General features: G+C 33.0%; 2 protein-coding genes across 3 annotated transcripts; one reads left to right on the top strand and one right to left on the bottom strand.

Moving 5' to 3' along the window:
* Positions 1-18: 18 nt before the first annotated feature.
* Positions 19-24126, bottom strand: LOC126740067 (sterol regulatory element-binding protein cleavage-activating protein). Its single transcript, XM_050445926.1, has 10 exons — positions 23884-24126; positions 22946-23143; positions 22307-22537; positions 22069-22246; positions 21866-22011; positions 17031-18358; positions 13520-13773; positions 8342-9079; positions 5965-6238; positions 19-3821 (listed from the first exon to the last, which is right to left on the bottom strand). The coding sequence occupies exons 2-10, from the start codon at positions 23101-23103 to the stop codon at positions 3436-3438; spliced, it is 3693 nt and encodes a 1230-aa protein (XP_050301883.1). The 5' UTR covers positions 23104-23143; positions 23884-24126; the 3' UTR covers positions 19-3435.
* On the top strand, positions 23775-25948 carry LOC126740070 (geranylgeranyl transferase type-2 subunit alpha). Of its 2 annotated transcripts, XM_050445931.1 has the most exons (6): positions 23775-23844; positions 24203-24411; positions 24467-24702; positions 25016-25221; positions 25275-25601; positions 25651-25948. In XM_050445931.1, exons 2-6 carry the CDS (start codon positions 24409-24411, stop codon positions 25827-25829), a joined length of 951 nt encoding a protein of 316 aa, XP_050301888.1. In that variant the 5' UTR covers positions 23775-23844; positions 24203-24408; the 3' UTR covers positions 25830-25948. The 2 variants fall into 2 exon arrangements, with proteins under 2 accessions (XP_050301888.1, XP_050301889.1); XM_050445932.1 differs by lacking the exon at positions 23775-23844 and having other exon boundaries at positions 24186-24411.
* Positions 25949-25983: the final 35 nt, after the last annotated feature.

Here is a 25983-nt window from a genome sequence, read left to right as displayed (position 1 = left end):
GTTAAATGAAACCCAAACTACAAATGAGAAAAATATAGTTTATTATCAACATTTTCTAAAAGCCAAATTATATACAACATCTCCTTATTCTATAAAGCTTCCGAACTATACTAAAACTTGTAAAAACAGTGTAAAAACGCAAAAAAGATTAACCTAACAATAAATTAAGTCTCCTTAAAATAAGATAAATTAAGTGCATTTAAATTTACTTTTTACTTTTAAAGCCTTAAAACTACTTTGAGAAGGCACACGTTGTTTGACAATAAACTTCGTTTTAAAATTTTGATAATCATAACAATCTGCATCTCTGCAAGAAAATAAACGTAACAATTTGTTTATAGGTGCGAAAAAAAACATAATTAACACATTTTGCCGCAGAGAGTTTTTGGAGGGAACGTTTTTAGTGTGGTCTTATAAGATATAGATGGATTAAAGAGGGATAAACTGACAAATCCAAAATAATTCGAGTCGTAGTTAAATAAGTTGATTTTTGAGACGTTACCATGGGCATCAAAAATAAATCGGCAGTCTGCCAGATCAAAAGAATTATCACAAATTTTAGCAGTTCTATTATAATTTGTAACTATTCCTTTTAGGTTATGCCTGGGTTCTTTCTATAAAAAGACTTTTAATAAACTTACCAAAGATCTATGTTGTTTTTTTTATCGGCAAAGGTTAAAGCTGAATGCTCCAAATAAACTATGTATCATAAAGCGGGATATTTTAATAAAGGTAACATGATGAGTTCCTCTAAATACAGCTTCATTTGAAATAACTAAAATTAAAGTGCCGTTTTGCATCAAATTTCTTGAAAAATACGTGAAAGTAAAAAAAATATGCCTTATAATAATTTTCTCTTTAATGTAATACCCTGTGCATAAAATAAGTCATATTTAATCCGTAACTGAGGGGGTCAGAAGCCAAGGGGTCCAAGTCGAGTTTTTTTCAATATCGAGCTAAGTGCAAAAATCAAAACTTAATATATACATTTACTTGGTGGCAAAGAGATCCAAGCATAAAACAAGTCTTAATGGCTCCATCTATCAATAAGAAAATTTACTACTTACCATATCTTAACAGTTGTTTAGAGCTAAACGGGTCCAAGTATACTTGGATCCATTTGCAGCCAAGGAAACTGTTATATTCTGTTGATTACTAATGATTTTGTCAGTGTCAGTTGTCGTACTAAAATCGTGAAAAATAGTGATTGAAGTGCATTTTTAATTTCAAAATGCTTACATCAGACGATGAAAGAGGTAAGTAGTTATTATAGCAAGAAAAATTTCTATTTAAAGTAAAAATTAAGGTGCATATTTTATGATATCAATTTTTTAAGGTTATGATAATACAAATCGAGTTTTCTTTTCATTATAGCGTTACAAATTCATATGGAACTAAGAACATAATCATAATAATTGCATTTTTTTCGTTATTATTTAAATACCTACAACAGATTTTAATAAAATGACTCTTTTTCAGAGCCATTCTCTGATAACTCTGATATAGATGGAGATTATGTTCCAAGTAGCAGTGGTGGCGATGATGCTGAAGTGCAAAACTTGAATGAAGCTGGGAATGGGAAGTCCAGAAGAAGGGTTCGTAAAACTGCGACATGGAAAAGAAATTGTTCAAAAATTCGAAGAAACAGTGGCCAGGAATAAGTTGGTCGCAAGGGTGAACTACAGTTTTTGTTCAATATGGCGCCTCATTTGAAAATTTAAAATTATTTAGATCAAATGATTTTGACTTCAGTCAATTAGTTTGCCTTGAATATGAATTTTTGTTAGTTAATGATTACGTCACAAAAATGATAAAAGCCCGAAATAAACAGGAAATTTATTTTACTTTAGAGCAATCTAAAAACACCCAAGTTCCTTGACTAAAATTTAAAAAATACTTTACTAAGGTGCTTTTGGAAGGAACTTGCAGACACCCAAGTTCCAAAAATGAAACAAAAAATTATTTACTTAGAGACATTTGGGTGTAAATTGGCGAACTTTAGAGCAATTAGGCGACACTCAAGTTCCTGGATTAAGACATCCCTTAGAGGTTTTTAAGGGTAATTTGGACGCACTTAAGTTTCTGGCATAAGACAACAAATTTTCTTAGAGGCAGTTAATTCTTAGAGTAAATAACTTTGGAGATACCCGAGTTCCTGGAGTAAGCAAACAAATTATTTATTTATGGGCTTTTTTTAGGTCTACTTGACTACTAAGACTCTACTTGCTCTAAGAGCAATTTGGAAACACCTAAAAGCCTGAAATAAATTAAAAATATGGATGATGTGAGAACAATTTGGAAACACACAGAAACCTGGAATAACATAAAAATTTACTTTCTTTAGAGGTATTTGGAAATAATTTATAAATCTTTAGTTCTTGAATACAAAAAAAAACTTGCTTAACGTAGAGGCATTTGAGTGTACTTTAAGGAGCTTTAGAGCAATTTGGATACCCTCAGGGCTATATAATATAAAGGCCTCGAATAAGTTAAAAATTTACTTCCAGGCGTTTGGAAATAATTTGGAGAACTTTTCAGCAATTAGGAGACACCCAAATTCTTTGTAAAAATTTAAAAAAAAATACTTATAGGCGTTTCAATGCTATCTAAATAGTTTTAGAGCATTTTGGAAAGGCTTGAAAGCCTGGAATAATACCAATTTGCTTTATCTAGGCACTTGAATGTAATTTACAGAGTCTTAAAGCAATTTCGAAAAACTCAAAAACCAGGAACAAACTGCCTGAAATAAAACAAAAGCTAATTTACTCAGAGACATGTTAAGTCTTGAGTATAATTTAAAGAGGCTTAGTGAAATTCGCACACACAGATGCTTGGAATCAACTAAAAATTTACTTTGCTTAGAGGTTGTTGGATTAATTTGGAGACACCTAAGATCTTAGCACCAAATCTGGCAAGTTCTGAATTGTACCTCAGAGTGTGCCAGTATCTTCTACGAAGAACATTTGTTAGAACCGTATGAACAATACTTTTACCCACGCATTTTAGTTTAGTAAATGTTTGCCGTATTATAAAGTAGCAAAGAATGTTTCTCCCTGCAGTTTCGTTGTCGTATTTATGTTCACATAAAGTATATTCGAACTATTTGGTCTGCTAAGAAAAAGGGAGAGTATTATATTGCGAAAACCAACTTAGTTAGTTCTTCCTCAAGTCATTTGTGGATACAATGTGCCTCTCCTGTTTTAGGACCTTGCAAAAATAAGTAATTACAATTCTAAAGCTCATCTCATCTCATTTTTTTACACAATGCACAATGTGTGGTCACCCTATACAAAGTTCGACGAACTGGTTTTTCCAATATACTCTCTGCTACTATATATTTTTTAATTTAAAAAAATCTCTGTAGTTTTGTTGTCCATTAGTGTAAAACATTGACCCCAAACAACTCTCAACTCTTACAACATTAACAAAACCACCTCAGTCAAACTTATGCGTGATCAACGGGAACCTCACGATCCTCAACTGCCTACCGTAGTCACACAACACGGCGTCCCTCAACAAAATCAATTGATTAATAAATACGAACGGGTCTCGGCCCAACGTTATAGTCCGAATACACTCACCGTTGCGCACGTCCCAAATGACCAGGCCGCCATTTTTACCGGTGACGACCAGATGGGACGCGAGCATCAACACGTGATTCGAAAACACTTGACCGACCAAGATTGTGTTTAAGAGGTGACCCTGGAATCGTTCCCACACGCATAAACGCTCGTCCATGCCTAAGGAGATAACGTAACTGGCGGAGTAAGTCAGGGAGATGACGGCTCCGTCGTGGGCTTGGGTGCTATACATACAAGTGCCTGAAAAGAAATTTATTAATTATATGGAGATAGAAAACGTTTTATTATTATCATAATTATTTCGGCGTTTAGTCATATGAGTCGTAGCGAGTAGCACACTCTACATTTCTTAAATTTTTAAGTACTTCTAGTAAAAAAAAAATAGTGAGAAACAGACCATACTGAAGAAAATGAATTAAAGACCGTTCGTCTAAAATGCCTTAAGGTAATTCATTAAGGCACGCAAGTATTTTATCAATAAACTTTGAATCAAAGCTTCATCTGAATATTAGGGAGGTACCGCAAATGAATGGACGGAAAATGGTAATGCTTGGAATGCTTTAAGGAAAAGAAAGAAGAAAAATTAAATATTTATGGTCAGATCAAAAAAATTAAACAGAGACAATTTTTTTCAGTTGTATGTAGGGTAGTCTTATTAAATATTATAATCTTATTAAGGTAGTCTAATATTGACTAAAAAATATATCTTTTTTTATTTTAATTCTCATACTGGGGATATTTACATATTTCCCTTTAAACAACCAAAACTCTAAATGAATGCTATAGACTATCATAACTAATTATTTCACTAAATTATTCCAATATTGCAACTTCAATTATCAATTTGTCAAAATTTTATTCGGGTAAAAATGACCTGAAAATGAAAAACTACTACGATGAAAAACTTAATTCATATTAATATTCGCAGTGCTATTTAATTTTAAATTTAAAGAAAACATTTACCAATTATTTGCTTTATAGAGATCACCTGCATTATATATCACTATGTTTTTAAATGACTTTATCAATATACTACTATAGTACAAAAATAATGACGCTTTTAGAATTTTTGGTGCAGATGTAAAATTAAATTTGCTTGCTTTGTAAAAATTCTACACTAAACAACTATAAAAATATTTTAGGGGCATATTGATTTCCTGGCTATATAAATAAAGCTACGAGTTTACTATGCTACTATTATTTTGAAAATAAATTTGAATTTTTACCTTTTTCTAGTAAATATTGATGTAACGGATCATTTTCCTCTTGCAATAAAGGTACTAATGTTAAAAAGAAATGCAGTAAGAGCTTTTATGTCTCTTAAATAATGTTTAGGTTTTTTTTCAGGATTTAGGAGTAATTTTAGTTTGTAAATTATTGAATTTGATATTACTTTTCGATTTTTTTCAGATACATAATTTTCATATGTCCTCCAGGTATTTCACAGATTTTTTAATGTTTTTCGGAAATTCGAAATAATTTTTCACATTTCCAAGGTATAGGAGTTATTTTGTCTTCCAGAAATTATTTTTTCAGGGTGTTATTTACGGCTTGTAGCTCGAGATGTACCATTTAACTTTATTTTCTATATTTTCCGGTGATTTCTTTCAGAATTTGGCAATATTCCTCTTCTCTTTTACACATTTCAAGTAATTTATTCCAGACATCTGAAGTACAGAAAACCAGACAGTTAGGAATTTGACGTTATTTGCTTATGTTTTCCATAAACTTGATGTAATTTTTAATGCTTCCCACGAATTTTTGAAACGAGTTTTTTATATTTTAAATAATTGTTTATCTTTCAAGCAATTAAAGAAAATTTTCATTTTATTCTAGGCATTTGACGTTATTTCTTCAAACTTCTAGAGTCACTTTTTGACGTTATTTTTTATGTATTTCAGACCCTGGGAATAATCGTTCTGTATCTTTCAGGCATTTCAGCATCATCTTCTTTTAGTTACTTATTTATTATTTATATATTTTTGCCAAGCCTCCGAAGTCATTTGAATGTCTTCCATGTATTTGACGTTCTTCATTACTTTTCATATGTCCTCTCTTTTGGCCTCATTTTGTGCCTTGAAATTAATTGTTTGTCTTTCAAGCAATAAAATAATTTTTTAATTTTATTCCAGGTATTTGGCATCAGTTTAATAGTCATTTAAGATTCTTCTAACAGTTTCTAGTTCTATAAGAATAAAACAGAGGATAATACAGGATACATTGATTCAACGGAACTGTTTAAACAAATAACACAAAATCTAACCGGGACAGCTGGTCATAAACTTATTGTAAGGAGTGTAAGGATTACGCCACTGATATCTTTCATCAATTTTATAACAAAGTACAAAATAATATTCACTTATCCAAAAATATTTGAACTCACCCGATAGCAGATCCCAAACACACACCATACCATCCTGACTCCCGCTCCCAGAAGTCGCCGGACACACCCTGTCGATAAACATGCAAGTGATCGGCCCACAATGTCCATGCAGGGTGTAAAGCAAGTCAGCGGTTTCAACCCTGTACACTTTAAGGGTGTGGTCTTGGCTACCAGTCACTATTCGTCCACCCTCACAGTCCAGACACGTGATTGGCTGAGGGTGAGCCTTAACTGTGATCAGTTTGATGCAGCGCAGATCTTCCTCTTGGTCGGTCTATTGAAATATGTATCAGAAAAATATTTTGAAATTGTGTATATCAGTTTTCTAGTTCACGGACAAAACAATGTTTCTTGAAAAACGATATAGCCTACGTAATGTTAAAATCAGTCACAATTTTGCGAACATACGAACATAGGCCGATTTTCAGCGTGGAACGGTTCTTAGTTGGTTTTTACCAATGCGTTTCTACGATTCTGGTTTTAACCAAAATAGGGGAAAACGTGAGGCCACGGATCAGCTGTTCGGCGTTTGGTATATACCAATTATTACTCGGTTTTGGACTTGGGTTACTAGTTCGGTTATACAGTCTAGAAGAAGGTTATGCTTAGATTGTAAAAAATTGATTGAGGATTACGAAATGGCGTGCGCCCTTTATAAATTATGAAAAATAAATACCAATTAGTTTAAAATAGTAGTAAGTATTAGTTAAGGTTGAGGACCTGGAAACGACAAGCAATTTGCTTAATGGTACCTATTTTACAAATTTTATATTCTTCTTCTTCTTCCTCAAATACAATGGACTCGCGTCGTATTTCGACGTCCGCCCAATATTGTTGTTTATGGACCTACAGTTCCGAACCACAAGTGCTTTGTTTTTATAAGACGAACACAAACAACCATGCCTATGCCGGGATTCGAACCCGAGACCACACGATTGCATCGTGAACGCTTTGCCCACGGTGCAAACCGGGATCGGCAAATTTTATATTATGTTATATTTGTTACGCATACATATTTTATATTCTTTTCAATTATTTATAATAATAATAATAATAATAATAATAATAAATCATTTTATTGTTCCATAACATTTACATAGTTTATAATATTTACATACATATAATGCTGGAACTAACGCTTTTTATTCAGCATCCCTCCCAAGGAAGGGGCTGTTAAAGCCCATGCATTGCTATACACTTTTCATTATAGCACTCAAATAACCTTCACAATAATTCCTCAATTTTTGCCAGTAACCCAATTATATATAAAGTAGGCAAAAAGACCTACATTAAACCAAACTAACATGTAGACGAATAATAATATTATTATCTTCATCTACCCTAGATCTGCTAAACTCAATGATAAAAATCTAAATTTGCTAAAGGAGTTGCTGCCTGATTTTATTTTTTAAATACACAACAGAAAAATTAAATGTATTAATTTTGAATTTATTGAAGGTGGAGGCTATGTTATATGAAAATCCCTTTTTGAAAGACTCTTTATTGTGTCTTCGGATTGTAAAAATATGTTTTCTTCGTATATTAAGATTATGGATATCCGTACGGTATACTACTTTCTTATTAAGATAAATAGGACATTTATATTTAACAATGTTATAAAAAAAGCAAGCCGAGTGCAATATTCTTCTATTGTACATAGAAAGCCAATTAAGTTCCCTGAGCTTATGTGATACACGCTGCCTTCGTTTAATGCCGCATATAAATCGTATACAAGAGTTTTGTACTTTCTGCACTCTTTTAGCCTGAGTTGTGTCCAAATAGGGCCCATAAACGCTATCAGCAAAATTAAAATGTGACAACACAAGTGCTTCACACAATTCTATTTTTGTTTTCCTTTCTAAAGAATGTCGGTGGGGAAAAAGGGATTTCAGGGCTGAGTAAGATTTTTTATTATTATATATTATATATTTATTATTTTTTATTTCGTACTAAGGTATTAATACTCTACTTAGTAAAAAAAAGTTAAATTAAAGGAGAGAACATTTAAAATTAATTCCGGCAATAAGGTGTTTATGGCTTCACCCATACAAATTTACATGACCATTATACATAATTTATTTTAGATCCAATAAAAGCACAATAGTTTATTCAAGAGAAAAAGTGGCTAAGGCTCTAAAAAATCAAAAAATTCGACTTAATTTTTACATCAAACAGAAGAAAAAACAAAAACATAAACTCTTTGATTCCTAATAACCAATTCATTTCAGCGACGATTTCTTTGGATCAGAATTTTTAAAAGATGGGGGAACAATACGTCACACTTACCTGTCAAAGATATCAACCAAAATAGTAACCGCGGTTCTTACCAATTCAACGCTGAAAATCGGCTATATTAACTAAACTGAAAAATCCTCACCTGTCCTTTAATCTCCCTCTCAGATCCCATAGACCCAGTCCTAATGTGGGTCCTCCTATACGCGTTACTAAAGTTCCAATCGATCGGTCGTCCCTGATTGTACGTCTGCAATTGCATAAAATCCAAAGAGCCACACAACCTCGCCGCGACGACCCGCGATCCGATCATTTTGACGTGCGTCACACCAGAATCGTTACCATCCTCGAAAATACACTTCAGTTTTTGCGTGGTCGCTTCCCAAAACTCCAATCGACCATCGGCGCAACCGATAATCACCATATTATCCACGTAATCCATGCACCACACGGAAGAAATCCGACCGTACGTGGTGCCGCTCCTGATATTATAATCGCTGCTAAGCACATCCTCCTTCACGCTGGCTTTTCTCTTCTTCAAAAGACTCTTATCGCTAATATAGTGATACTTGTAAGACTTGTACAGTTCGTAACGCGAATCGAAAGGTTCGTTAAGTGACCGGGACCGTAAGTTTGAAAAATCTGGATTGATTCGATTGACTAGGGTGGGAAACACTTCGTCCCTCGATGGTGGCGATCCGCTTTCGTAGTCTGAAATATCGTCGGTGTCCAACGAGGAATTACGTTTCCGCTCCGTTTGGGTGAAGTAGGCCTTACGATCGATTACGGTCAGGAGTTCCCCGGTGCTGTTGTCCCAGATTTTTAGTTGGCCCGCTAGGCAGACGCTCGCCAAGTGTACGCCATCTGTTGCAATACACTCGACCTGAAAGCAAGAGTTCTAATAATATACAGGCTGATTCATTAATTAAGAATGGGCAATCTCTGAACTGGAGATACTACACACCAAAATATGGCATTTCACTGTTGGAATATTCATTATGACATGTGACATTTTCTTATTTTAGAATTTTTACTACAAATAATACACTCTTGCTTAGTGAAAGTAAAATTGTCTATAATTTCTTTACACGAAAAACTGATAAGTGCTGACACAAGCCTACTTGAAAAAAGTCAATGTAATAACGGTGGCTTAGGATTTTTTACGCTGAATGTTTAAAATGCAAAAAACCTAAAAATTGATAGAGATACATGAAATAAACAATAGTACCTTTTTTATTCAAAATTGCTGCCTTTTAGATTTTCTAGTCGTTTTAGCCATAACTGATTAGGCAAAAAAGATATGTTGTAGTTTACCTAAGTAACAGGGTGTAACTAACGCCCTGTATAAATAATGCTAAATTCACCACAAAATTCGTAATTTTCATGTCAAAACACATAAAGTCGCCAATTTTCAAGACGATACTGCTTAAAATCACAAAATTATTAAGAAATTTCAAACTTTAAATATCCTGTATCTCCTAAACCTGCAATATTTGTATAATACATGTTAAGCTCAATCGCCATATTTTGGTGTGTAGTATCTCCAGTTCATAAATTGCCCATTCTTAATGAATCACCATGGATTCGATATATGGAGAGGCATTCTCATGTATATTAATTATTATTAAATGGAACGCTAGTTAGTTTCACAGATGACTCCGTTTTACTACGTATTAGAGCAAAGTCTTGGCAAATTATAACAACCCAAATTGAAAAAGACTTTGTGGAATTAAAAAACTGGTTTCAACACAATAAATTAAGTTTAAATATACAAAAAACTAAGTACGTTTTTTGTAACTTACAGAAATTCCCTTCCAAGAGTTAGCAACATTAATATTGGGGATTGTGAAATATATTATGGTATTTAATTTGGCAATTTATTTAAATGGGGCCTTCAAATCGATGAAGTGGTTCAAAAGTTAAGGGGTTTTCTCTCAAAATGTATTTAAGCCTTTTGACTATCGAATATCTAAAAATCGTACAAAGTCATTTAGTTTATGGTATTTTGGTAAAAATCACAAAATGAGAGATTGTTAGAACTTTTTCTTTTAAATGACATATTTACAGAGCATTCATATAGTTCATACGATATCAATCTGAACAGCAAAAAAAAAAACAAAACTGTGGGCATAAGCGGCATCTTCTTTATGAGACGTATAGGCATGCAACGGCAAATTTTTTATTTAAATAAATTTACATTAAATATTAGTATATTAATTTATAACAATATCAATTAATAGGTATAGAAATTTTTACTTTAAAATTATCCCAGACTCGCTAATTCGAAATTACAGTTTTTTTAATACTACTTTAAATTTTTTTAATTTTCATCATGATAATGTGTAGTAGAATTTTTTTAAAATATTAAGAACTTACATAAAAAAATTGTATTAAAGAAGTGTAGTCCCTTCTTGCAATGGAGTTAGAAGTTAAATTAGAAATTAAATCATCAATCACTCTCAACTAATTTAATTTTCAAAAAACCCAAATGGGAGATGTCCACCATCAGGGTTAAATTTGATTTCGTTCGCATGCCGAGTGTGAGATAACAATACATTCACAATTAAAATAGAGTTATATTTATGTATCGAATAAATTAAAATTTTACAAAATGTATGTAAAAGAGATGAAATACTGGTCAAATGTCACAAAACCTTCTTAACCTAAACATAGATGGCGATGACATAATTAATTGACATCACATACCAATTTAATAAAAATTTGGTATAAAACACTAAATGTTTTCAGATATGCAATTATACAGCTACATAATTTTTCATTAATTTTACTTGGAATGCGGTTTTTTTTTGCATTTCTTTAAAAATATAAAATATACTACGACTTAAAATTCACTATCAGAATTTTCTGAACTTGAGTCCAAATTTGGAGTTATAACAATAGGGTCAACAGCGGGTAAAATGCCATATTCATCTTCTTTTTTTTCAACACTTCGGACACAATTCTTCCATATATCAGTTTTGTTTATTTCTTCAACAACTGCTCTTATGGTTTCTAAGACGAAAGCACTGTCAGTTGGGGAATGATTATATTTCCGTATTTTGTCCTTCAGAGTAGCCCAAATCATTTCAATAGGATTAAGAACGCAGTAATACGGAGAAAGACGTAAAATTGTATAACCATTTGCCTCGCAAATTTTGTCAAGGACATATTCTTTTTTATTATTTCCAATAACGCCTTTTTAGGAATCTGCAAGTTTTTAATTTCCATAAATTTCGCAATTTCTTCTTTTTTTGTGGAATTATTATTATTTTGTGGCTGTCATGTCTTCATGGTAGTCAGCAGAGAAGTTCTTAATATTTTTCGCCGATAATAATAAGGCATTGGGAACAAAGCCGTTAATACCACCGGCGTGTAAAATAATGACGCGTTTGCCGCGAGAACAAGGTCCACTTAGTGAGCACATTTTGGTATTATCAACCCAACCACTCTTAACAAGGTCATGTGTGTCATACCACGTTTCATCAAGGTACACAATTTCCCTTTTTGATTGACGATATTCCTTTATTTTACTTAAATATTCCTGCCGCCAGGCTACATTTCGAGGAGATTCCATAATAACCATTCTTTTATCTAGTTTTTTATATTTAAAGCCACAATCTATTAAGACGCTACGTAAAGTATCAAGAGATTTATACTTATAATCAGGATAATCCATATTTAATTTATTTTGAATTGCTTCTAACGTTGGAGCGGTGTTTTTAGAATAAAATTGATAGAGCTGATCGAGTTCGGCGTATAACATCTCTGTCAGTATTATCAATTTGCTTCAGTTTGTTATTGTTTTTTTTTCGTTTTACCGAATGATCGATCAGAATCCCTGCTTTTATTATAGTGTAGATGGTGGTACGAGTCAGTTTAGTGAGCTCACAAATCCTTTTTAGAATGTCATTTTGTGAGGCCTCGCTCATTTCACTTTTTAAACAATTAAAAATATTTAATATAAGTCTTTGGGCTTGAACATGCAAGTCTTTATTTTTAAATTCGGATTGATCTTGGTTTATATTGGCATCCAAATTTTCCATTTCATCATCAGACACACCAAAAGATCTCCATAACGCCATCTTGTTAATTTTAGGTATCAACAACACCAACAATAACAAAAACAACAACAAGAACAACAACAACAACAGCAGTAACAATTTAATAACAAAAAAACGCTAAATAAAAAGAGAAGCAACAAGTACATAAACTAGAATTAAACGGCACGCAACCAGCACACTTCAAAACACCTGCTATACAGACGAATATGAAATATAAATTAAAAAGTAAAAATCGCCTTTAAGCAAGACACTGGCGTTTACTTCCAGCCCGTTCACAATTCAAAACCTCTCTCGACTCGCCACTTGCCCTCTTCGTCTATTACACGGCATTCGCACATCTCCCTCTGACAAAGTTTTCTTGTTGGCCCGTTCAACGGTGGCTAAAAATTCTCGGCGTTCGTCACCTTCGAAATATATGAGGACTGACAAAGTTTTCTTGTTGGCCCGTTCAACGGTGGCTAAAAATCTCGGCGTTCGTCACCTTCGAAATATATGAGGACTAATCACATATATTTCGCTTCTTATTTTAATACCTATAGATGCGGAATATTGACTGTTCCCCAATTTTGCCACCGCTCGGATTAAGATCGTATGCACTATAACCATAATGAAGTATAATGTCAGTCAAAATTGGATGCACTGATAAAGTGACATTTGCACTACTGTCATTTGAAAAAACCAGATCAAGAAAAACATTTCTCTCATTAGGCAAACTGTTTAACTGAAATAGCTGTAAAAATCCAAAATAATGCCTCAACCTGTAGGCCACAATCATCATTACTCCAAAGTGCTTCTAGAAAATTATAGTCACCAAATATATAATAGATATTTTGTGATGGACACCTTTATAGTACATTTTCCATTGATTCACAATGTATTCTATAAAATAATTCTGGCATCTGTGGTGAAATATAAAACCCAGCAATTAAGAATCTTAAACCCTTATAGTTACATAAATTGTTGTTCGACATTATTAACAATTTAAGTTAAATATTTTTTTTATTTTTTAAGCATACATTCTTATCTATGGTGGGAATTGTTAACTTAACCTAGCTTTTCTTTTGTTGTTAGTTGTAATGTGATCTGTGTAGGTCTAGGTAATGAGTTTTATCATAATTTATAAGCGTTCTTTTTGTGAAAAAAATCTTAATGTATCTTTTATGCCTGATGATGCTCCAATAGGAGCGAAACACGTGTAGCTTTGAAAAAAATTATATGGATTTGATGAGACCGTGACTTTGTGTTCTTACGTAGTTATTTACCTCGTGAGCATGCCCATCCAACACGACAGGCACCGCTTCCAACAGAACCTGATCATCGACAGGTTCCTCGTTTTTCTCCGGATACCAAGAAGCCCTCCATTCCGCATAATTCCTCGAACAAACGCACTTATAAAGTACCACAAGCCCATAGGCCAACACTATCACACTAATACAGATCAAAATGGAAAGCAACATAATTTCCATTGGGGATCTCGGATAGAAGGGCTGATCCATTTGGTCCATCGATGGATAGTCTAAAAATAATTTTGAATAAAAAAAAATTCTTGGAGATTGTTGTTTATATTGTTACAAAAAAAAATAATTTTATTACGCGTCATTACATAATGGTAGATTTGGTTGGATGCACTAAACGAGAATGATCTTCAGATAGCCACTGTTAAATTTATTAATAGAATTAAAGATATTATGGGAAAGTAACAGTTTCTAGTAAAAAACGATTAATAAAACCCTGGATTACTTCTAATCTTGTGCAATATATAAGAACTTGGGATCAGTTAAAGAGAACATATACTTGCAAGTATAAGCAATGATACAAACGTATCTAAACATCGCCTTATCAAAAATTATTCAAAAACTAAGTAACTATGTAACTGTTCAAAGGGGGACATAACATTAACAATTTACAAGCGTCATCAATAAAATTAAGATAATGATCAACCATTATTACTGAAAACAACTGCGGATATTACTTCATTTGGGAGTGCAGCAGATGATAGAAGACGAACGAAATCTATTCGCAGTGTAAAAACTCTTGTCAATCAAATCAATTCACACAAGAATTACAAAAAATAGCATTGAATTGATAAAACCAGTGATAAAGGGCCAGATGAAAGATCCCATTTCGAGATTGCAGGAAATGTGTTAGCTGAGATACGGAGTTTAATGAAAATTAAATGAAATTGCCATTAAACTGGATGGGCCGGGCAAACAAGATCTTTCTGATTTTCCAGACATTAAATGGTATTCAGAACATGCGCGTGAAAGCCAATACCTGCTTCAAATTGTAAAATGTAGAAACAATGAATGCTGTTGTCCAAGAAGTGGCCTATTTAGATTACTAGACAACAGGTTTGTTCCACCAACAGTTATTTAACATTTATTAATGTAAAATAAACAGTTGATGACTTGGTTTTGGATGATGGAGGGCAATTTCTCAATCTTCCAGTAAATTTAGCTCTATGCTTAAATTCTTCACTCAAAGATTTCCTGCAAATGCCTTACGATTATTTTTGTCCGACTATAAAATTGAAGCTATTAAGTCGAGTATGTAAAAGTTGTGGCCTTTATCATGCTTCATCTCACTAAATCGTCACATCGAAAAGGTCTATAAAAAGTAACCAATTCAATATTCAAAATTTAGAGCACCAAAATGTTGAAGGGATCGGTGAGAATGATGTAGACATTTCGAAATCGAATGAAAGTAAGCAGATACGCAACATTGAGTAGCAAACATCCAATGTTATCGAGAACTTAGATTCATGGATGTGGGACTGAATATCATGAATTGAATACTGCTAATTGGAATTAATATACATGTAGACCAAAATGTCAAAAGAAGTTTGTTTTTCGTAATATTACCTTAATAAGATTGTATCTTACTCTGTGTTTATTACTGTGCCAAAAAAAATTATTTAAATGAATATTATGTGGGTCAAAGTCTTGTATCCTCAGCATATTTTCTAACTGATGCTCATGATCACAAAAAACAGAATACTTTAAAAGAAAAATGCATATTATGTACCAATGTTTACATAAGCATGATTTACATAAGTGGGGGGAAGGTAAATAATTGTAATAAATCTGCTTACGTAGTACTTGAATGGCCCCTAACTACAAAACACACACATATCCCTAGGACACATTATGTTTTGCCAAGCAGTACTAAAATTTTGTATTGATTTTGAGTTACTAATAAATTCTTTCTTATTATAGAACTAGGAAAACAAAAGGTGTCCAAATAGGGTATCAGCACTTTATTCGTGCATTTAATCTCAGACGTGGCAACGCCGCCACTTTTTGTGTACGTGCATTTTACCAAAACAATATCACGCTCGTGACAGTACGCCGTCTATATCGCGCTCATTACCAATTACATGATATTCAATTATCACCTAGCCCTGATGTTATTAGAAAATGGATCAGAATGTTTGAAGCTACTGGATCCACGGTGAAAATTCATAATCCAGGCCGCCCACGAATCGTAAGAAGTGCAGAAAACATCGAACGAGTACATCAATCAGTCAAAGAGAATCCAACCTTATCTGTACGGAAGCGAAGTCAAACGACTACTCTCAAAAGATCATCTTTACATAACATTTTGACCAAAGACTTGCATCTGCATGCATATAAGATACAGTTAGTGCAAGAATTAAAACCGAGGGATTACAATACACGGTTAGAATTTGTCAATGAAATGATGGAACGATTCGTCGATTTCAATAACATTTTATTTAGTGATGAGGCTAATTTTCATGTAAATGGCTACGTAAATAAGCAAAATTGCAGGTACTGGTCTGACGTTAATCCTCGCAGAAAACACGAACGTCCACTGCATAGCCCCAGGCTGCTATGTCTGCTGATGGCATAATTGACGTATTTTTTTGAAGATCAAGATGGACGGGCACTTACCGTTAATACCAAGCGGTATTGTGCAATGTTACAAGATTTTCTTGCACTATCTGTCCGACAGTTTCAAGGTTTTATCTTAGAAACCTGGTTTCAGCAGGATGGAGCGACATGCCATACGTCAAATCGGGCAATTGAAGCTGTTCAAAAATTATTCCCCAATAAAGTCATTTCAAGAAGAGGCAATATTAACTGGCCCCCTAGGAGCCCGGACCTGTCGCTACTTGATTATTTCTTATGGGGTTACCTCAAAAGTAAGGTCTACGAGAATAATCCAGCTGATACAAATCAATTAAAGCAAAATATCCAGGAGCAAATAAGATTAATATCAAGGGAAACGTATGGACGGGTTATCAATAATCTCCGTTCTCGATTTGAAGAGTGCATACAGCGCAACGGACACCATTTAGACAACACTGTTTTTGGTTCAGAAATTTCCATTGACTGTACATTAATTTGCCATAAATAAATTATCATAGAAATATGGTGTATTTGGTTTATGCAAACATCACATTGCTGATGCCCTTTTTGGACACCTTGTACAACGAAAATAGTAATTAAGGAACCCAATGGTATACAAAGATGACATGACCTTCTAGGTATTTAAATTTTTTTTAAAGCACTAAAAATAAATAACTATTCTATTCCTAACTTCCAAAATATAAGAAAGAAAAAAATCACACTATAAATAAAACTTAAGCTGCATGACAAAAAATCTGATGACGGTCACAAAAATGATTGAAATGCAAGTAACTTAATAAAATTATATATGGGCTGTCAATATGGATAATAACCTCCAAGAAAAAAAATATTTAATTAAAAAAAATAATTAAGGCACTAATTATATTTAATTACAAATTCTTACCTCCATTAAAGTCGATCGGATCGAGGGCAGCTGCTAGTGCCTGCCATTGCAACTTTTTCCCATATTTCTCTTCAGGATTCCGCAACTGGGCCGCCTGATCCGGTCTAATAACGTGCGCAAGCTTAATACTCGGCAACACCGCAACAGATTTGCCGCTGACACTAATATTATATTTGCTTAAGATCAGACTTAAAAAGCGACTGGTGGCTAGTTGGACGTGAGGCTCGTGTTCGCTCGGCTTCAGTTTATCGATGTCGAACGAACCATTTACTGATAAAGGACTGTAAGTGACGTAATTGACACTTTTAACTGAAAACGTGGAATTTACGGTGGAAGGGAAAAAGTTTAAGTTCAGATAGTTCTTCAACTGGCGAGTGCTGGTGCCGTTTTGCCGATCGTCCATTTGGTTTAAAAAGTAATTGTTGATCAAGTCTCCGTTGTAGATGATCATGCAGATCCAGATTATCATGAGAATCATAAAACTCCTTTGGAAAAAGCGCGTGCGCGCCCAAATGTTGACCATGCGCAGCCGTTTCGGGAGCCTCTTTTCTTGGGGCGCGGCGTGTTTTTGCCCCGCCACAACGTTGGCCGGAAAACTCAATCTCGGATGCGATCTGGATCTGCTCATACCCTTATTAAAACTGTTATAATCCAACGTTGCCAAAGGTTGATACAAGGCATTTCTAAAGCTTTGATTGGTTTTTTCGATGGTGTTGCTGGCCCTGTTCAAATCCATGCTCAAGACGGTAGAAAAGAAGAATATTTGCAGAAACAAGCCCGCACAGAGGCTTACGAGGACGAAAATACAAAACTCCTGTATCAAAGGCACGAAAGTGAATAAACCAAACGTTAAAATGGTAATTTCGATTAATAGATTCTTGGTGGTTGACCAACCTTCTTTGCTTAGGCCTTGGGCAAGTCGGATTTTAGCGTCCAAATGTAATGGGGTCATTAAAACACTTTTGGTCAGCACCAAGACATTTTCCAGCCCCAAAAGTATCGCTAGATACGGAAATATCCATTTGCCGCGTTGACAATTTACGGTAAGACCAAATATGAAACATATCCCCATGGTCATGAGAAGTGAGCATAGAACAGTGAACATTGCTGCAAAACTTAGGCCCGCCTTCGATTTTATGTCATCAATTTTTCTTACGTAAAAGTAGTAGTAAAGAAAGAGCATTATAAAAGCTGCTATAAGAGGAGAAAGTTCTAGATAGTCAATTTCTTCAGGATAGTGGATTATAAGGGTGTCAGAGGGAGGCTTAGAGTTGTTCTGATGAAGTGGGTAAAGCGTAATAAGTTTCTCATGAAGCCCTTGGATAAACCTGCAAATAAAAAGATAATATATGTTGATTGTAGAATAAAAAGGCATATTAATAGTAACTTGAGTAAAATAAATACTATAAAATAGCCTTGACCCATTTTCATAAGAGCTCGTGCACAAATTACAAGAAAATGCATATTCTGAAAAAATCTGAAAAATGCCTCAATCGGGTAACTGTTTGTATATAATTTATCCAATATCACAAAAGAAATTTCCTATATCGCAAAGGTTTATTTACGGTATATTAAATCATTAGAAACTTGGCAAAATTGGCTTAAAATTCGTAATTACGTTATTAATTCTACCTCCTTTTCAAATTTCTTTATACTTTGGATTTCCTCTTATATGACGAATCATCACATTATACAGTCTTAGAGAAAAATATAATAGTGAGCGTGCATACAGTGGTGGCCAACTAATTGGAAACAGTGTGAATAAATTAATAAAAATAATAAATCTTTTGTAAATAAAATTGTTTATTCTTAAATTTCTCGCCCATTGTCGTAACTAACATTTACCTTTAATATTACCATAAATTTAGTGGATTTTCCTTCACATATATACTTTTAAAAAAAAGTTAATTTTTTATACAAATATTGAATTGGACAACTAATTAGAAACCAAAGAATTATCAATTTAAAAAAACAAAATAAAAACTCTAAACCCTAAATAAATCAATATTTTGTAGCAAATCCCTTATTTTCAATGACAGCTCTACATCTCCTGGGCATTGACTCCACCAGATGTTGACATCTCGCTAGTGGTATCGATTTCCACGCCTGCTCTGCTTCTTCCGCCAGATCTTTAAGGTTTTTAATATTTTTATGTTCTAAAAGTTTTTTCAGGTCTCTCCAAAGATTCTCAATGGGATTGAGATCCGGACTACATGAGGGCCAATCAAGTACATCAACATGGTTATCGTGAAACCATTTTTTTACAGACTTAGCCGTGTGCTTGGGATCATTGTCTTGTTGCAAAACCCAAGACACCGGCAAAGTTTCATCAGCAAACGGCAACATGTGGTTCTCCATAATATCTTTATATTTTTCTTGGTCAAGAATACCGTCAATTTTCACTAATGGACCAACACCACGCCACGAAAAACATCCCCATAATTTTATATTTCCACCTCCATGTTTGACTGTGCTGGTTGTATACTTCGGATCATTTTCCGCACATCCGTATTATGGTCATCAGACCATAATACTTTTTTTCACTCTTTTATGGTCCAATTAATATGGTCCTTAGCGAATTTTAATCTAGCCTGGCGATTTTTATTCTTTAGCAGTGGTTTCTTGCGGGATACTCGGCCAAATAGGTTGGCCTCATTAAGTCGTCGTCTTATAATAGTTCGTGATGATATCGCGATAGCTGGAGAAAGTTCTTCTTTAATCTGGTTGGAGGTTAAAAATGGATTCATTTTAGCCATTCGAACAATAGTTTCATCAGTTTGTTGACTGGTTTTTTTAGATCTTCTCTTGCGTGGAATATTTTCGTTTATGTTCGTTTATGTGTTTGAGTGCATAGAAAACCATTTTTTTTAACATTTTAGGTGGCCAGCTATTTTACTATAAGTCCAACCTCTTTCCCTTATAGCGTAAAAATTATTTTACGCATTGACGGATCACAATTTTTTTTTTCTACCCATTTTAAACTGTGGAAGACACAAAGACAAGGCTTGTAGATACAAAAAACACAAATTGTTACCAGTACAAAGGTTTGAAATGAACTATACGCGCGTTTATTTTCGTCGTTTCTAAGTAGATGGCCAACTGTGTTATCTTTACATTTTGTTTATATCCTGCATTCCTTACAAATTTCTTAGTGGAATGTCTATAAATAAATTATATATTGCTGTTGTGATGAACAATCAAAATTTTACAACAAGTTGGTTTTAATTTATTTTAAAGAACTGAAACATTGAATAAAGTATTTTTTTTAAATCGTTTCTAATTAGTTGGTCACCACTGTATGTGCTTTCAAAGTCATAGATGGATATGCGCCTCTGTTTCCTATATTATAGCTATTTTAATTACAGCCGGTTAGATTTATATTTATTTTATTTTTCTTTAAGCTTTCTAACAGCCGATTATCAAACAAACAGTATATTTTATTTTTACGATTTATGCGATTCACACACTCCTCTCTATCCAATCAATCCATATGTTAGGTGGCTTTAAACATGCTTTGTAGATAATTTGTAACTGCCTAAAAATCTTTTAGGTACTTAATTTAAGTCATAAAGACTTTAGTTCATAAGTCCTACCAGTTTTTTGACTGGCAAAAGATTGCCGTCTCATCGGGAAAACTTATAATAATAATTGATAATTGTACCATTTAGGTTGCTCAAGTACAGATCCGTGTAGAACATCATATTGCACCTATGGTTTTATAATTTCGTTTTTTAAACAACTGAGAAAAAAATCAATCCTTTTCAAAACATGAATTTATAATAAATCTAGTTTACTTTCCATTCATTATTACATTCTTCTCCACTTATTACATATTTAAGTGGAGAGAGGCTGTAGGATTTTATTTTACCTTAAATTTATTTAATGACAATTTCTGTTTTATTTAAGTAAAGAGTTCATTGAAAGTTTGGCCCACTTTATCGATGGAGTTTCGTAGGGCAACATTTGCTCTACCACTGTTTAGTCAAATGTTATTAATACACTCTAGTATAATTTGCCTTTTGTACAACTTATTAATTAGTTTTGCCTATTCTAATCTAAGAATTTGTTCAACAAAATTAATTTTTAATTATGTGTATTTATTATTTAAAGGCATAAGATAGTCTAGATCAAAAAAATATATTTTAAGTAGGTACTACCTTATTTTGTAATATATCAACTTTTTGAAAATTTAGTGTACCTATTGTTTTATCTGTTTCATTTGTTGGAGATAAAAATAACCTTTCATTTATTTTTGGTACAGAGAAATTAATGTTTTTATTCTTTTGCCATTTCTTTCCCAATTTTACTAAAATGTGAATTAAAGTGTTCTGCTACGTACTTTTATCGCTTTCAATATGTCCATTTATATCAATACTCTTTATACCCGGTTTCTTAGTTTTTTTAAGTCTGTTATAGGTGTTTGATCTAAATCCATGATTTCTTCAATTTTATGTTTATTTGACTCATTATTGCACAATTTATTTAAGTACTTCCAAATGTTTGTACATGAATTTGAGTTTTTTTATATTTTGATCTATGAATTTTTTTTCAGTGATCTTAATTTATTTTTATATGTAATGTATTGATGCTTTAACTGTTCCATCATTTGGTTGTTTTACTAACTCTATATATAATTTATTTTTTTATTTAAAACATTTTAGCAAGCCTTAGGACAAGTTAAGAGTTTTTGTATTTTTGTTCATAAGATATTTTAGTTTTTTTAATAAAATAAATCATAATTGTATTAAGATTATTTGATAAATATACCTTATCCCAATTTTCTCTAAGATTTTCATAGTTTATACATTTTTACCCGAATCAAACCTTAAACTTACCCTTTATCATATTCTTTAAAAAACAAGGTGACAGCAAACTGTATAACCCTTTGACGGTGCCTTAAAGGGTATCTCTTAAAACCTGACTCCCTTAATGGCAATCCAAACAGCATTTCAGCCACTGAAATCTTCCCTTTTTGATATTTCTATGGGAAAAAATTATGATTACCAAACTAACGCAAATTGATCAAATAAAATCTCACATGTTGGTTGTAGATGGTAGTCAAAATAGCACTGTCTTGACTGAACAAGTTAATATCCTGATGCCACAAGTTGGCAGGTGACAGTACCAAACAGCTGTACTGTGGCATCACTGGAGAGTACTCTCTACCCTTTGCCACTGCTTCTATGTGAAGGCATACATGCCCTAAAGTTTTATGGCTATAAATTAGGATTTTTTAAAGAAAAACACCAAGGATAGGCCTAACGGACTTTGCCCACCTCTCTCCATCTTCATAATTCCTGACAATGTCCAGCAGTTTAAAAGATTCATATAATGGGGCCCTAAAAGCATCCCCCAAAATGAGATCAGGTTCCCAAGGTAAAACTGCAGCTTTGAGAATTACTTGCTGCACATAGCAATAAGGGCGAGGACCATCTGTGAGGTTGTTGCTTGAGATCCATTCTTGGTGAGGTGAGGTTAGGGGCAAAGGAATATTTAGCAATGGTAGACTGTAAAAATATTTTGAAACAAACTTAATTCTAGTAATTTAAAAACATTATTAGCCAATGGGTGTTCAATGTTGGCTAATATAAATACCCAGTTTATTTATAGAACTTGTTTTGAACAAAATCAATATAATTATGACTTGCAATTACATGGATAAATTTAGAATAGCATGGTAATGGTTTATTAATATTTTCATATTATTACAGGAAGACAATATAATCAGAGTAATTTGCTTCAGAATTACAAATTCAATAAAATAAGGCAATTGTTTATAAAAGTGCCAATTATATTGGTAATTAATGTCATTATATACAGCCTTGGAATTATCCAAATTATCTTTATTTCCTAACATTATTCAAAATAGATGCATAATAATCATAAATTATCATTTTATTTATGGCCACACTCACCATGCTCCAACAATGACAGCAATAGAAAATACAAGAATACAAGTAGGATAGCTACTGCACAAAAGCCCCAAACTGTAAAACAATGTAGCCACTTTGTCCTGAATGCTGTTTTTGTTGGTGGATCCCCTATTGAGGGGATCTTCCCCCCTAGGAGTCATGTTATGTTGGCCATCTGTGTGTAGCAGGTATTAAAGCTGCCTAAAAACATTACAATCCTAAGCAATTGCAATACAATATCTTAAGCATTGCATGATAAGTTTAGTGTTTGTAAAACATGATATTTTTATTTTTAAAAAAGTGTCTAGATTGACCCTGATAATTGATAAAACCTTGCCCCTGTGAATCATTGATAGTTATAAATAATGTCTACAGTACTGGCACTCTAAGAGGAATTTATTAGACTAAGAATCATTTGCCTGTTATCAGTGATAAGGATAATGGATCAAATATTGATATATCTTTCAAATCTCATAAATCAATAAACATAGCAATGTTTAAACCCTGATAATAGTGAGTTGTTACAATTACTTAATAAAGAAAAGTCAAGGTCTCTAATTATAATACTTATTACATATTTAAATGGTTTCAAATGAGTACAGTAATAGGCAGTTGATGATGTTATATATGTTTGGTTTTTAATGATGCTAATTGAGGGTGTCCATCCACCTAATGAAACAATAAGACTTCTAATAAACTACATAAGTATACACTATGCAATGTACGGTAATGACTATTAACAGATAAAACTAGGTTAATTTTAGTACTTTTGGGCTTTTAGAGGTACGAGAAAACCATTACTAGACTAATGAAAAAACTATTTAAAATTTAGTTTTGTAGATATAAATGGGAGATCTAACCTAACATTTTTTTATGATATGAAATTAACGGCATGATGTAAGGTAAGATTTTCTTAAATAATGTTATGTTTCAATACGTACGTGTCTATTTTTAGTGCTCGCAGCAATAAATTTGCAAAAAACTCACTGATAAATGCGTTTTTTGCGTTTTTAACTTGGCTTATAACCGCCTCGATTTCTAACGCAGTTTTACTGTGTTTTAACACTTAACATCCAGTTATAATCGTTTTACATATGAAGCGACACTTAATTAAAGCTCAATTAAAAAATCTTAACATTTAAAACAATTATTTTTTCATTTTTTTTAATTCAAAATGTTCCATATAAAACGAAAACGAACCAACAAGTAAAAAAAAACACTAACGTCACTGTCAGAAATGTCAAATTTGATAATTTAAAGGTTGTGAGGCAGTGACTAACGTTCCAATATACGATGTCAATTGAGATGTGCCAACTGTCAAAACCATGGATGTCATAATCAGCTGTCTATGTTTTGATTTTAACAGTACAACATTGCAGTTTTAATTTATACTTGTTTGGAGTGTGTTTTCGATTATTCCATAGAATTTTAATTTTTTTTATATTACTTAAACCACTCCTTGCATCATGGTAAGTTCCGTAAGGTATTTCTTCAAAGAATCCTATTAAAAATACGTCATTTTAGCACGGGCGTCTGAAAGTCAAAACTACAGAAGAACAGAAGGCTGAAAAAAAGAAAGAGCAGCAAAAGAAGCTGCTGGCATACAGAGCTGGGATGAAAAAGATTTTATCCACCAGGAAAAACTCGCCTTATGACCCTGAATCATTTGCTATAAGCAGCCAGCTTCTTGGACTTAACCCTGATATATATACACTGTGGAATTACCGCAAAGAGGTGGTTTTAATGGAACAAGAGAATAGGTAAGTGTAAGAGTATTTTCTTGTTGTTCAACGCAACCAATATTGTAACCTAAAACCATTTTCAATGAACAAGTAATTATACAATATGGAATAATTAAATGAGAGTGACATTTTATTAGGGCTATATTTTTTAAATAGTAATTTATTCCTTCATGATCTTAATAGATTTAACACTAAAGAGTTTCTGAGCGCGCAAATGTGAAAGAAAAAACTTAGTTGTAAAGTCCTTCAATAGTCTGAGAACCAAAAATTGATACTTGTTATTAATTCTTTAACCAATATACTAGATAAAAAAAAGTGTATTTTTTCTTAGTACCAAGGATGAACTTGAAGGAGAAGAAAAGCTTGCAGCATTCCTGGACAAAGAAATATCTTTAACAGAGCACTGTTTACTATCAAACCCAAAATCTTATGGTTCCTGGCACCACAGGTACTGGATTTTGATGCTCCATCCAAAACCAAACTGGGACAAAGAGTTTAATTTATGCACTAAATATCTAACTTACGATGATAGAAACTGTATGTCAAAAAAACCAATTAGAGACCTTGTTTTTTATGAAACTATATTTTAGTTCACTGCTGGGACTACCGTCGTCTTATAACCAATAAGATAGGCATAACATTATCAGCCGAAATGAAATTTTCCACCGATAGATTAAACAATAATTTTTCAAACTATTCATCATGGCATTATAGGAGCACTTTAAGGAAATTGGATGAAAGTTGCATAGAAGAGGAGCTGAATTTGGTTCAGAGTGCTGTGTTTACTGATCCTATGGATAGTTCTGCATGGTTTTATTTGAGATGGGTACTAAGCCACCCGGTATTGAGCGCAGAAAAGAGGCAAGAGGTTTTGGAGGCGTTTGAGCAGTTACAGGAACTGGAACCTGATTGCAAATGTAAGAATATTTTAGGGCATTTATTTGCATTTAAAAGTTATAATTTTAGGGATACTTTTGGCAAAATGTTGGCTTACAGGCAGCTTAGTATTAAGTGATAGTCAATATGTTGATAAGAGGATTCAGTTCTATAATGAGCTTATTAAATTGGACCCTAAAAGGAAGGGTCAGTACCAGGATTATTTGAAGATAGCAGAAAGTAAGATTAAAGTAATGGCTGAATCTTAGGATGGACTAGAGTATTTTCTTTATATTTTATTATTATATGAATTTTAATGAGTATACTTTTATATTGTGATATAATTTATACATTGCAATACATTAAGGGATTATCCATAAAAAATTGTTTAATTTTTTGACCTGGGTTGCATTGAATAAAACA

The sequence above is a fragment of the Anthonomus grandis genome, chromosome 9, assembly GCF_022605725.1.
Source record: "Anthonomus grandis grandis chromosome 9, icAntGran1.3, whole genome shotgun sequence".
Taxonomy (NCBI): Eukaryota; Metazoa; Arthropoda; class Insecta; order Coleoptera; family Curculionidae; genus Anthonomus; species Anthonomus grandis.
The sequence above is the reverse complement of the archived record's forward strand: the minus strand, read 5'-3'. Positions and strand labels throughout refer to the sequence as shown.

Excerpts from the sequence above, each read along its gene's own strand:
- LOC126740067 (XM_050445926.1), bottom strand. The coding sequence starts at position 23,103 with ATGACTCCTAGGGGGGAAGATCCCCTCAATAGGGGATCCACCAACAAA. Across the intron at positions 6,239-8,341 it reads AGAGGGAGATTAAAGGACAG|ACCGACCAAGAGGAAGATCT; the intron begins GTGAGGATTTTT and ends ATATTTCAATAG. Across the intron at positions 3,822-5,964 it reads TGTTTGGGATCTGCTATCGG|GCACTTGTATGTATAGCACC; the intron begins GTGAGTTCAAAT and ends ATTTCTTTTCAG.
- LOC126740070 (XM_050445931.1), top strand. Across the intron at positions 25,222-25,274 it reads AACTTACGATGATAGAAACT|TTCACTGCTGGGACTACCGT; the intron begins GTATGTCAAAAA and ends ACTATATTTTAG. Across the intron at positions 25,602-25,650 it reads ACTGGAACCTGATTGCAAAT|GGATACTTTTGGCAAAATGT; the intron begins GTAAGAATATTT and ends TTATAATTTTAG.